Raw genomic sequence first — 12893 nt, 5'->3', positions numbered from 1 at the left:
CACATCCGCCGCCGGACTCCCATGGAGATTCCAGCAACCATCGCCAGTGCGTGGTCTTCAAGCGCGGGCGAGTGATCGTCGCTCCGCCAGTTGCCAGTGTGTTGTTCCTTTATTTTTTTTTTGCTTTTCCTAGTTTTTCTGGGCTTTTTGTTTTAAGTATCTTCTCTGTGTTCCTTATAATTGTTATTCAACCGGTGTTTGAGTTATCTAGACTTTATATACACCTATAACCACCTTTACTGGTGGCTTGGGTTTTTGGCATCCGTGACAAGAATCAATAGGCTCGCATCATTCATTTGATGCATTGCCTCTACGTAATTGCTTTATTTGGTGTTTATTGTTAGATTGCACAACCCTAATTTATTATAATTTTCTTTTCTTTAAGCCTAAAGCTTAGCTTTGGCTTTAGTTTGTAATTTGTTATACTTACAATTATTTATAAAAAATAAAAAAAAAAAGAAAAAAAAGAAAAGAAAGTAGTAATTTGTTATACTTACAATTTACAAAGAAAAAGACAAAAAAGAAAAAAAGAAAAAAAAAGAAGGTAGTAATTTATTACGGATCTCAGGATCGGATCTGGAATCACCGTTTTTACCTTTACCAAATTTTCAAGTTAAAAATAAAAATAAGAAAAAAGAATCACCGTCCCTCTCATTACGTAGTGCGTAGTTTAACCATCTACGCATCCGGCGCTCATTCAAGCACCCCACCGAGAAACTCAAAAAATCCAATCATACACACATTTTACGCCCTCTCTCTCTCTCTCTGTAGCCTCACTTTCTCTCTCTAAATTCTAGAACCCTAGGTATTCCACATCAACCGCCACCGATTCAATCCTGTCCAGTCCATTTCATCCATGGCGGACGATCCAGTCTCCGCGCCATCAGCATCACCGTCGACCTCATCGGCGGCTGCGCCGCTGGGGCACTCGGTGATCCCCATAGTGAACAAGCTGCAGGACATCTTCGCGCAGCTCGGGAGCCAGTCGACCATCGAGCTCCCACAGGTGGCGGTGGTCGGCAGCCAGAGCAGCGGCAAGTCCAGCGTGCTCGAGGCCCTCGTCGGCCGAGACTTCCTTCCCAGGGGATCCGAAATCTGCACTCGGAGGCCGCTCGTGCTGCAGTTGTTGCAGACCAAGCGGAAGCCGGACGGGACGGATGAGGAGTACGGGGAGTTCCTCCACTTGACGGGCAAACGGTTCTTCGATTTCTCGGACATTCGAAGGGAAATTCAGGTGCCTTTTGTATTTGCTTGCTGTTTCGATGACCTCGTTTCAATGGCGGTTATTTTGTAGTTTCTTTAGTTTCTCTTTGGTTGCTGAGGAAGTGTAGAAAAAGTATCCGTGTAAGTTGGTTTTTCAGTTTGGTGGATAATGTGTGTTAAATTCAGGGGCGGAACCAGGATTGTTGTTTGTGGGGGGCCAACCTAGTTCTGCCCCTTGTTCTTATTACCACCAACATGCAAAAGAATGGCAAATAAACTAATCAATTCAAACCTATCAAATTAATTCAAAAAACTCAGACACTGAGAACTAAAAACTGAAACTTGTATAAATTTTCTACATCAAGGTACCCATTCGAAATCTTAATCTCATGGCATCACAAACACACATAGCATAAACTACTAAGCACAATCAATGGGGTCCAAGAAACAAACCAAGCACAATCAATTGCTACAAAAAATACCGAATAGACCAAATAACACCACATTCATGTTGCAATTCAGACTTGTACTACAAGTTTTGAAATTGGGCCCTGCTACACATCAACCAAATCAGCAAAGGTTACTTTTGATTTCATTATAGAAGCCCCAACAAAACCAAAGTAAAACTACTATAACAAAACAAAGAGAAAGGAAAACAGAAAAAAAAAAAGAAGAAGAAGAAAGGAAGGAAAGCAATAAAAGAGAAGAAGATACAGTTAAAATGAAAAATACCCTAATGAAAAAAGAAAGAAATTTGTGGTGCTGGTGCATGTTGGCTGCTCGCGGGTCAGCAACTTGGTTCACTTTGCTATCACCCTTTTCCTCCTTCTGTTAATAAAATGGAAATAAGAAAGAAGCATCATCTTTAATAGTATTTTGTATATAAACAGAAAAGTTTAATTTTAACCACTACTCTGTAGACGAGGTGCTTCAATCAATTCAAAGAGAAGATGTTTTGAAATATAAATGAGTGAACCACCTTGATTGAGTAAGAGTGAGAGTGAGCTTGGCATCAACCAGATCTGAGAAGGCGGCTCTTTCTTTTACACTCTTTTTCTCACTTTCAATCTCCAAAACCCATGCCTCAGTCTCTGAATCTCTGAATTCCTTCACTTTCCCACTGTTTTCCTTTCTTTTTCAAGAAAATTTTCACATGGGCTGCAACTTGCTGGGGTATCTGCTACTCCAACTTGACGAGAAATTTTTTTTCACCGGTCGCGCGCGCGCCGGGGGTGAGGGGGGGGGGGCGGGGTGAGGGGGGAGGGGAGAATGTAGGTCTGGCCCCGTGTGTTTGCTGAGGAAATGGAGAAGATAGTGAACTGTGGTTTTGATTATTTGGTTGGACATGAGATTTTAGTGGAGGTGGTTGTGGTTTCTGTTTGTTTGCTGATAAATTGTAGGAGAGGTTGGTTTTTCAGATAGACAGTGGAAATGTGTTTGGTTACTACCGAAGTTTTTAGGAGAAGAAAATGAACTTCGATTTTGATTTATGGAACTAAGAATGTTTGATTGGCATGAAATGGTTGAATCTTGAATTAATTTGTGTTAGTTTTGCGAGTTCGGTTGAGGCTCTGAACCTCAGCTCTTGCTCACACTTTGTTGCTCTTTACAATTCAGTTTGTGATTTTGGGAGTTTCTTAGTCTTAGACCTTGCGTTTTGATTTTATTCCCCTAAAATAAAAAAAAATATTGAAACTTTTTACATACTAGATTTCTTTAGGCTTGAGTAGTAGCTAATTGTGTGAGCTCAAGTTTGCAACATTTGCATGTAAATGAGCATTTTAGTAGAAACCAACAATGTCCTGATTTTCTTACTTTTCTTCTAATTTCTTTTCTCTTTGAATAATTTCCATTGGACTATAGGCTGAGACAGAGAGGGAAGCAGGAGGTAACAAAGGTGTCTCGGACAAGCAGATTCGTCTGAAGATTTTCTCACCAAATGTTCTTGATATCACACTTGTGGATCTACCCGGTATAACAAAGGTTCCTGTAGGTGACCAGCCATCTGATATTGAAGCACGGATTAGGACAATGATCATGTCATACATTAGAACGCCAAGTTGTCTAATTCTGGCTGTTACACCAGCAAATTCAGATTTAGCGAATTCAGATGCTCTTCAGATTGCAGGAAATGCTGATCCTGATGGTAAGTTCCGAATGGGTTAAAAAAATTATGCTTTGGTACACGATTGGTGTTTTTTTGTTATTTTACATGTATTTATATTTGTTTGACTTGTAAGCATTAATTTTCTATGGGCAGGTCATAGAACTATAGGTGTAATCACAAAGGTACATTATATCTTGACTTGACTTTTATCCCATATTAATGCGTTCCTTCAACATTAGCAAACTGTTGTCATTTTCTGACGAGGTTTGGCTTTTTTTCTATATGACTTTAGTTGGATATTATGGATAGAGGTACCGATGCCCGCAATTTGTTGCTTGGAAAAGTGATTCCCCTCCGACTTGGATATGTGGGAGTTGTGAATCGTAGTCAAGAGGTAATCATGTGGATCTTTAGAGATGAGTAAATGTGTATTAATTACATTATATCATTTGCTTTTGTTGTTTTATGTGAGCCAAGACTGAGATGGACAAAGTAGCATGCAGGGCTATTTTAAATTTTTAATAGTAGGATCAGGTCTTGATTTGGCTGTTTCAATGAAATGCTTTGAAACAGGATATTATGCTCAACCGGAGTATTAAAGATGCACTTGTGGCTGAGGAAAAGTTCTTCCGCAGTCGTCCAGTATGTCTGTGCCATCCTATATTATCATTGAATTGTTTGAATTCCATTAGGAAATTGTAGAATTAATTTTGTGCTTCTCAAATAGGTATATAACGGTCTAGCAGATCGTTGTGGAGTTCCTCAGTTGGCAAAGAAGTTGAACCAGGTAGGGTTTTGCAACAGTCAACTCACTAAATGTCCCATGGAACATAATCATACTATTTCATACCAGATGCCTCTCGCGCATCTACACACGCACACCTCTGTTCTCCCTCTTGCTCTCTTTCATGCAACATACTTAGACAATGATTCCGTGCCCCCCCACCCCCCTAAATAAGCTTTACTTCTGGTAATTTTATCCATAAATTCCCTATTAAATTAAGATTTGTTATATTTGATTTATTTGCAGATTCTAGTACTACATATCAAGGCAGTGCTTCCTGGGCTGAAGTCACGCATAAGCTCTACACTGGTTTCGGTTGCCAAGGAGCACGCAAGCTATGGAGAAATCACTGAATCAAAGGCATGTTTTATTATGTCGAGCGTGTGTATATCTTGGTTGAGATCATTTTTCAATCAATTGCATATTGAGGTTATGGGTTTTGTCCTTGGTATAACAGTGGACTGTAAATTTGCATTTACCCTATTGTGATCCAGTGTCCCCCTATAGCAAGTATAGTTGAGTGCAAACTGACTTTGTTATTGTAAATTTGCATTTACCCTATTGTGATCCAGTGTCCCCTATAGCAAGTATTGTTGAGTGCAAACTGATTTTGTTATTGTAAATTTGCTAATGATTTTATTATACTTATTTCAAACTGTCCACTCTTCTGGATTTTTGTTTTAAATGTTTGTACTGATTGAGTGATTGTACATTATCCCACTTTGTGTGTGATAAGCTGGTCAGGGAGCTCTTCTTGCATCTTGCCCCTCCTGTGATCTAGTTTCCTCTATATGAGCAGTTCTGATTGTGAATTGATTTACCCATTTTAGATGTCATTGCTTGATTTCATAATCTGACCTCTATTTTTCACTAGGTTGGCAGCTTCTTTCTGGTTACATTGGTATCCTGATACAGATTCTCTGTCTTTGCTCTTCTGGCATCCTTTTTTTTTTTTTTTTTTTTTTTTTTGTGATTGGATTACCTCCCATGTATTAACTCACTTCTTGAATCCAATAGGCTGGTCAGGGAGCTCTTCTTCTTAACATTCTTTCAAAGTATTCAGAAGGTGAGTATGATTTTGCCTAATTTTTATTGTTGTTAGTTCTCTATTTACCTTGAGTTCTCTAACCAATATTCTGAACCATTTCTGTCATCATAAATATTACGATTATTTCCGTGCTTAGTTCATTGTTGGTATCATTAATTCCTTCTTGTACACAGCATTTTCTTCAATGGTGGAGGGGAAAAATGAAGAAATGTCAACAGCTGAGCTGTCTGGTGGAGCTAGGATTCACTATATATTTCAACAAATCTTTGTGAAGAGTTTAGAGGTGTGTGTTTTGGTATCTGCAGGCACTTTCCCTCTGACCTTTTTATGGTGGCACAAATTAACCTTGAAGATCAAAGGTTAATTTGTTCCACCAATATACCACTGTTCTATATGAAAAATTAGTATAAAGAGTTGTGAAAGTTGGAACTTTATTTTATTTGTAAGTGTATGAAATTTCTAATGGTTGTAGGTTCTTTTTACATGAGTCTGTTCACCTAAAGGAGATACAGTACAAGCATAGACTTAACCAACAACAACTATTACCTCAATTTCTGCCCAACGTATACTCAAAACCAATTAACTGGCAACTATCACTGTTACGAAGTCCTGACAGTGTATGCCCCTCTAATTGCAAATATTTGTTAGTGCAGCTGACCTCTGACTAATCCAAAAATTTGCAAATCTCCTTTGGTCCACTCTTTCTACAAGTTGAATCTCTCCTGATTCTGTAGTCATATCTGAAACCTCAAAAATTTGGCTTCCATAATAAATGGTATACCATAGCTGAAAAATTGGCCTTCGGTATGCTCGCTGCAAGGAACTTCCCCTCTCCTACATCCTACAATCCAGTTTAGAACTCTGCCACTTTAATATTCTTACTGTTAAAATTGCTTTTGCTTTTGCTATTATTATTATTATTATTGTTATTTTTACTGTTATTAACCTGACAAGGCATTCTCATTTCTTTAAATAATTGGAGTTTGAGGTAACCACTAGATTTGAGTTGCAGTCTTAATGGGCCTCTGACCATCTTGTTGAATAAAATTATGGTCCACGAGTGAGGTAGCTTAATCCCATATGTGCTGAGTTGAATTCTATTTTGGTAGCTGGAATGTAGTGCCGGCTTGCAGTCTGATATTGACTGAGTGTCTCTTGCAATTTGATCTGTCTTGCAGGAGGTGGATCCGTGTGAGGACCTAACTGATGATGACATTCGAACTGCCATTCAGAATGCAACTGGCACTAGATCTGCATTATTTGTTCCGGAAGTAAGTCTTTCTGCGTTTTTTTTTTTTTTTTTAAAAAAAATTTCTGTGATTGACATTTTCTTTTACTGATGGAATCCGTAGTGTTGGTTGTCTGTATCCTCCTCACACCTCCTTCCAATGTTAAAAACATATTTTAATTTAATTTCTGTGTATTAGGTGCCATTTGAGGTTCTTGTTCGAAGGCAAATAGCACGCTTATTGGATCCAAGCCTTCAGTGTGCCAGGTTCATATATGATGAGTTAATGAAGGTAGGGGGTTACTTATGTCCTACATCTTGTGGTGTCTCAAATCATCACTCTGTAAATCTTGATCTCGGAATAACATAGTTCTCTCATCAGATTAGCCACCGTTGTCTAGTGAATGAACTGCAGCGGTTTCCTGTTTTGAGAAAGCGTATGGATGAAGTTACAGGGAACTTTCTTCGAGATGGCCTTGAACCCTCAGAAACAATGATTGGGCACATTATTGAAATGGAGGTATTTTGACATGAAGAAACTCTACATGTGATGCATCTGAACTCATGCATACATAAAGTAAATGGTACAGAGTAGTTTCCTTTTATTATGGGGTCTTCTAATTAAAACTTTGTTCCACTCTATAAACCTGGAGCAACTAGTTTTCAACACTAGACTTGGATTTGGCTAGTGTCAGTCAACAGTGCACAAACTTGTTATCAATACGTGGAAATGTCTACCAGTGCTCATAAGCACCATCCTAAATTTTCTTCCTGTCAAATGTATATGTTTATGATGCTTACCAATGTTTAGATTCTTGGTTTAGTTCTAATTTGTGCTTTGTGCCTTTATTTCTCGTGGCACCAATAGGGGACTGAACCCAATGACTTGCCCTCCAGCCCTGCTTATGAGGAGGATATATCATTTGATCTAAAGACTATTGCGAAAGATATAATTACTTAATGATGGTGGTGACTTGGAATCTGTTTGTTATATGGTTTGGTTGTGTTGTTTGTTGGTATATTTTATTATCTTTAGTCATTCATTTAATTCAGTTGCATCTGTTATATTGAATCAATTTCCTTAGTCAGACTATTTTGTATGTCCAAACATACCCCATCTACATAATGTATTGGTAGTGGTAGAACATGTATCTCTACGTATGGCTAGCTTGAGTGTAACAGTTATTGCTTAATCTTCTTTTGGACAAAGTAACAAGTCTGGTCTTGGATGGACTGGGGGTCTATAAAATTTATGAGTCCGGCAGTTGAAAATTTGATGTCCCTTTTTCGCCTACTACTCTCACTGACATTATTATTCATATTGCCTTGTGTTTTCTATCTTTTACCCTTCTTCGCCTTGATCTTTTACTGTATATCAATACCCTATGGACTTGTTAGGCAGGCATACCTGTTGCATCAAACTTGATTGTGATACTTAAGAATGCCACGGATTTTGTAATATAACTTGATTTGCAGATGGACTACATAAACACATCACACCCAAACTTTATTGGTGGGAGCAAAGCTGTAGAGATGGCAAAGCAACAACTTAAGTCTTCTAAGGTCACTCTTCCTGTTTCCAGGCAAAAAGTATACATCCCCTTTGCTAATAGTCATTTGTGTTTTGCAATCTGCAAGATCATTCACTTCTGATTTTTTTTTTCCCATTGTTTGATTTCAAAGGATGGCGTAGAGCCTGATAAAGGGCCAACATCTGAAAGAAGTCTGAAATCTCGCGCTATTCTTGCTAGGCCAGCAAATGGACTTGTGCCTGATCAGGTTGGATAATTGGTACCTCTTTTTTTTTTTTTCCTGGCCAATAAGCCCAGCTCTCCCCCCTTCCTCAGAAAAAGCAAACTATGTAGAATTTATGCCTGTACTTTCCATTATATCTTAAGACTTAGAGAAGCAAGTTAAGATTTATGATGGCTAATATATACTTAGTTGGTCTAATTACTTATCAAAAAACTTAGTTGGTCTAATTACCTTTGTTTTTGTCATTTCTTTTGGACAACTGGCAGGGTGTTCGCCCTGTGGCTGATGTCGAAAAGGTTACATCCTCTGGTAATGTGGTACTTTGATATAATTACCTTTAGTTGTTTTTCCTCTGTAATAATATGTTTTGGAATATGTATGCTAAATTCGTTTCTCTAATAATCAATGCTGCAAATTGCATGAAAGCAATCACATACCTAAGGCTTAAATTTATTTATTTTTCCTTGGTTGCAAAAGCAGTTCCTGAAAATAAATCTTGTAAGAACGAAAATCATTATGATTATAAGATAGTCTAATATTTGGAAAGGATTGATAATTGATCAGGAAATACAAGCAGTTCAATTTGGGGAATTTCATCGATTTTTGGTGGAAATGATAACCGTATTTCTGCTAAAGAAAGTTGGGCAAACAAATCATATAGTGAACCTATTCATAACATGGAGCAAGCCATCTCTATGATCCATTTAAGAGAGGTATACTTCATCTGTCCAGTGTCCGTTGTGGACTTTTCCAATATTCTTCCCTCTTATATGTTTAATTATTATTTTTATTATTTTTTTCTAATGTATTTTTCTGGATCTTCTTTAAGCCTCCAACTGTCTTGAGGCCCACAGAAAATCAATCAGAGGAGGAGGCTATTGAAATTGCAGCCACAAGATTGTTGTTGAGATCATACTATGACATTGTTCGGAAGAACATTGAGGACGCTATACCTAAAGCAATTATGCACTTCTTGGTATTCTCATTCTCTTCTCCCTATCATGTCATGGAAATATGTTACTTTGTTTTTATATGTAGAACGTGCCTTTATTGTAATCAAACAATTATGGATTACGTTCTGGACCTATATGAGCTGTGCTCACTGTTTGATATCTGTTGTGAGGTGTGCTGGTAGGAAGAGTAAGAAATTTTCTTTTGCCAATGTCCATTCTTATTAATGGTTCCCCTTTTGGATTATTTTAGTAGTTCTCGTGGATTGAGACATGGGACCCTTTATCTCCTTTATTGTTTGTGGTTGTAATGAAGGCTTTGAGTTGGGGTGATGATGGTCACAGTGGATAGGGGGCTCTTATCAGGTTTTTTGGTGGGATCAAGGAATAATGAGGAGCTTCTAGTATCCCATCGTTTATTTGCGGAAGATACAATGATTTTTTGTGAGTCAAATTGTGAACAGCTCCGTCATCTGCTTTGTCTATTCTTTATGTTTTGAAGTGGGGTTGAAGATTAATTTATCTTAATAAGAATTAGTCCCCGTTGGAGATGTGGTTGATATAGAAGGTTTGGCTAGTATTCTTGGTTGTAGGATGGCATCTTTGTCAATAAAGTATTTGGGCCTTCCTTTGGGTGCTTCGTATAAGAATACATCTATATGGATTGGTATTGTTGAAAAAATGGAACGTCGATTGGCAGGTTGGAAGATGCTTTATTTGTCGAAAGGAGGTAGGTTGACTTTGATTAAAAGCACTCTTTCCAATTTGCCTACTTATTATTTGTCCCTTTTCCCAATTCCTGTAGGTGTGGCTAATTGGATTGAAAAACTTCATAGGGACTTTTTGTGGGGTGGAATTGGTAATGAGTTTAAGTTCCCATTTAGTTAATTGGTCGAAGTTTTGTCCTCATGTTTTCAGGCGATTTGGGGGTTAAACTCCCCACTCTTGTCACTTCTTTCTTCGATCTTTGGTACTCTAATAGATTGAGAGAAGGTGGTGAAGATAAATTAATTATGTTGGATCTCCTCCAATAAGCGGAAGTTTGAAGTAAGGTCCTTTTATCATGTGTTGTCCATTCTGGTTGGGTCCCCCTTTACTTGGAAGAGTATTTGAAGAGTTAAGGTCCCTTCGATAGTAGCTTTCATTGGGTGGACAGCATCACTAGGGAATATATTAACTTTGGATAATTTGAAAAAGAAGAATGCCACAATGGTGGATTGGTGTTGTATGTGCAAGAGTGGGGAGTCTATAGTTCATTTTCTTCTTCATTGTGAAGTGGCAAGAAATCTATGGGTTTTGATATTTTGTCTTTTTTGGTGTAGAATGAGTTATGCCTAGAAGGGTAATAGAGTTGTTGGCAAGCTGAAGAGGTCGGATGGGAAGCCTTAACATCTTAGAAGTCTGGAGGATGGCACCTTTGTGCTTAATGTGGAGCATTTGGGTGAGATTTTGAGACTTGGTGGTAGAGCTAAAGAACGTTTTGTTGTGCCCCTTTGTGCTTTATAATGAGATTGATTTACGCATAAAAAAAAGTCCATTAGTCCATTTGTTGGGATGTGGTGTTGTGTTAGCATTGACCTTTCGTGGCTTATATACAAATCTTTTCATGCTTACAGGCACATGAAAAATAAATGTTTATCATCTTTCTCTGCCTACTCCACACTCTCTTTTCTTAACTTTAATATGATGAAAGCATAATGTAAGTGAGTTCATTGTTGACAATCCATAAAAATTGTATATGACATGGTACTATGTCATTATCCATGTGGTAAAATATTCTGTTACCAGGCATTCTTTTAATTCTGCTAGTTCCTCAAGTATTATTGCTTTATATCCAGGTAAACCATACGAAGCGTGAGATGCACAATGTTTTCATCAAAAAGCTTTACAGGTAAGGCATAGCAGAGATATGATCATTTGAACTTTGGGCTGTATTCTTGTTTTCATCTGTGCTGACCATCAGTTGTTCCATTTATCTTATGATACGAATCAGAGAGAACCTGTTTGAAGAGATGTTACAGGAGCCGGATGAGGTAGCAATGAAGAGAAAGCGCACTCGAGAAACACTCCGAGTTCTTCAACAGGCTTTCCGAGTAAGTTTTCCTGATTTGGTAACCAGCAGCAGAGGTTTGAGTGAATTTATGGGGTCTTCAAATTCAATTTTATTTTCTCAACTGCATTTGGTTTTTTATTGCAAGTTTGGTGGGTAGTGGAAGGTATTTTCTCGTGAAAGCCTAATGTGTATATTATGTGCATAGTGGGTTACTTTTTCTTCCCCACTGTCCTTTTCGTGAATGCGTATAATTAATTTGCCCAAGCTTTATGAAGACAATTTTTCTTGTTAATGTCGCCTAGTTGTAAATATGCTATAATATTCCATATTTTTGTCTTAAGTTCAATAAGCTTGCTAAATTTTCGTTGTTCATTTTTCTATTCTTAGTTAGGTGTTTCCTTTTGTATACTTCCAGTGTAGTTAGGGGCGTCTTACGTTTTCAATAAGACTAAATTTACTTATAAAATAATAATAATAATAATAAGCTTGTTAAATTTGTTGGGAAATTATGGTCAAATTCAGTGAGACTTGTTCTTTTTTGTGTAGACATTGGATGAGTTGCCATTGGAAGCTGAAACAGTTGAGAAGGGTTACAGTTTGGGTGGTGATCCGACAGGGTTGCCAAAAATCCACGGACTGCCAACATCATCAATGTATTCTACGAGTAGTTCCACAGATTCCTACACAGCTTCTCCTAAAAATCCAAAGTCCCGAAAGTCCTCGCACTCAGGGGAGCTTCAGCCACCGCTTTATTCTAATACAGATTCTAATGGAATCGGACGCGTTTACACGCCAGGTCTCTATCCGACAGTTGATTAGTAAGACATTTGGATGTGCGTACCAGTCCGAGTATTTTTTTAACACTATTAAGGCGTTATATTCATTTGATTGCCTTGTCCAACTTTGGAGATGGTTGGAATTCGACCTGCCAGGGCTGGCTCATCGGGAAGTTGGCATTTTCTTCTAACTATATTGTGGAAGCCAGATATTGGTATTGCTTTCATCTTTATATGTTTCTCTTTTGTTCCTCTAATATAGTATAGGAGATAATTGCATTGTTTACGAGGGTCCAAAGAAGAATAACAGGGTGTAGATAATTCCCTTCTTTTGTCAGAAGCAGCAGCTTCAGTTCACATATATACATATTTTTCTTTTTTGCAAGTTTTCTGGTTTGAGATTTGTTGAATTTTGATGATTTTTTTTTTTCAGCCAATTGTATCATCTTTAAAGTACTATGCTGCACTTCAGCCAATTGCGATAACATTTACTCGGATTAATGTTATCAAATTTGTAAAGAGAAATGTTGCATGTACTTCTAAGTGATAGGAAGTAAGCACTTGGAATTACTAGTAACATTCTTCATTTTGTGAGATGACCAATTAATGAAGGCAAAATAATATGACGGTTATTGGTTGAATGTATATAGCCACCAGAAGAACTACGATTGATATCTAATTCTCCGTTTGTTTCGGCGTAAAATGATTTCTAGAAAATAGTTTCGGTATTTTTTGGTATTTGGTAGAGGCGAAAATAATGGTCAATTGAAAAATGATTTTTGTTTGACCAAAAATTCTTAATAAATTTCGAAAAATGATTTACGCTTTTTAAAAGTGTAAATCATTTTTCGTAGATAGTAGATGCAGTCGACTCTCTTTTAAACAATGCAGTCGACTTTTACGATCAAACAGTTGACTATTGCCGAATTTCGACAAGTCATTCCGACTCTGGTCGGTGCTGGAATTCGACAAATTAAGCCGGAATCCCA

The 12893-nt window shown here is 37.7% G+C and overlaps 1 protein-coding gene across 1 annotated transcript; it reads left to right on the top strand.

The window, feature by feature from the left end:
* Nucleotides 1–695: 695 nt before the first annotated feature.
* On the top strand, nt 696–12289 carry LOC133881596 (dynamin-related protein 3A). Its single transcript, XM_062320546.1, has 20 exons — nt 696–1234; nt 3067–3349; nt 3464–3492; nt 3603–3704; nt 3884–3952; nt 4038–4097; nt 4341–4454; nt 5112–5160; nt 5316–5425; nt 6321–6413; nt 6570–6662; nt 6753–6890; nt 7847–7960; nt 8054–8149; nt 8392–8434; nt 8690–8838; nt 8955–9101; nt 10914–10966; nt 11069–11168; nt 11675–12289. Exons 1-20 carry the CDS (start codon nt 857–859, stop codon nt 11945–11947), a joined length of 2493 nt encoding a protein of 830 aa, XP_062176530.1. The 5' UTR covers nt 696–856; the 3' UTR covers nt 11948–12289.
* The last annotated feature ends 604 nt before the right edge of the window (nt 12290–12893 follow it).

Source organism: Alnus glutinosa, chromosome 11 (genome assembly GCF_958979055.1).
Source record: "Alnus glutinosa chromosome 11, dhAlnGlut1.1, whole genome shotgun sequence".
Lineage (NCBI taxonomy): Eukaryota > Viridiplantae > Streptophyta > Magnoliopsida > Fagales > Betulaceae > Alnus > Alnus glutinosa.
Note: the sequence above shows the minus strand (reverse complement) of the source record. Positions and strands in the feature narration are given on the sequence as shown.

Bases quoted from the DNA above. Each gene is read 5' to 3' on its own strand.
- LOC133881596 (XM_062320546.1), top strand. From the start codon at position 857: ATGGCGGACGATCCAGTCTCCGCGCCATCAGCATCACCGTCGACCTCA. The intron at 5,426-6,320 runs GTGTGTGTTTTG...TCTGTCTTGCAG, and splicing joins TCTTTGTGAAGAGTTTAGAG to GAGGTGGATCCGTGTGAGGA. The intron at 6,891-7,846 runs GTATTTTGACAT...CTTGATTTGCAG, and splicing joins GGCACATTATTGAAATGGAG to ATGGACTACATAAACACATC.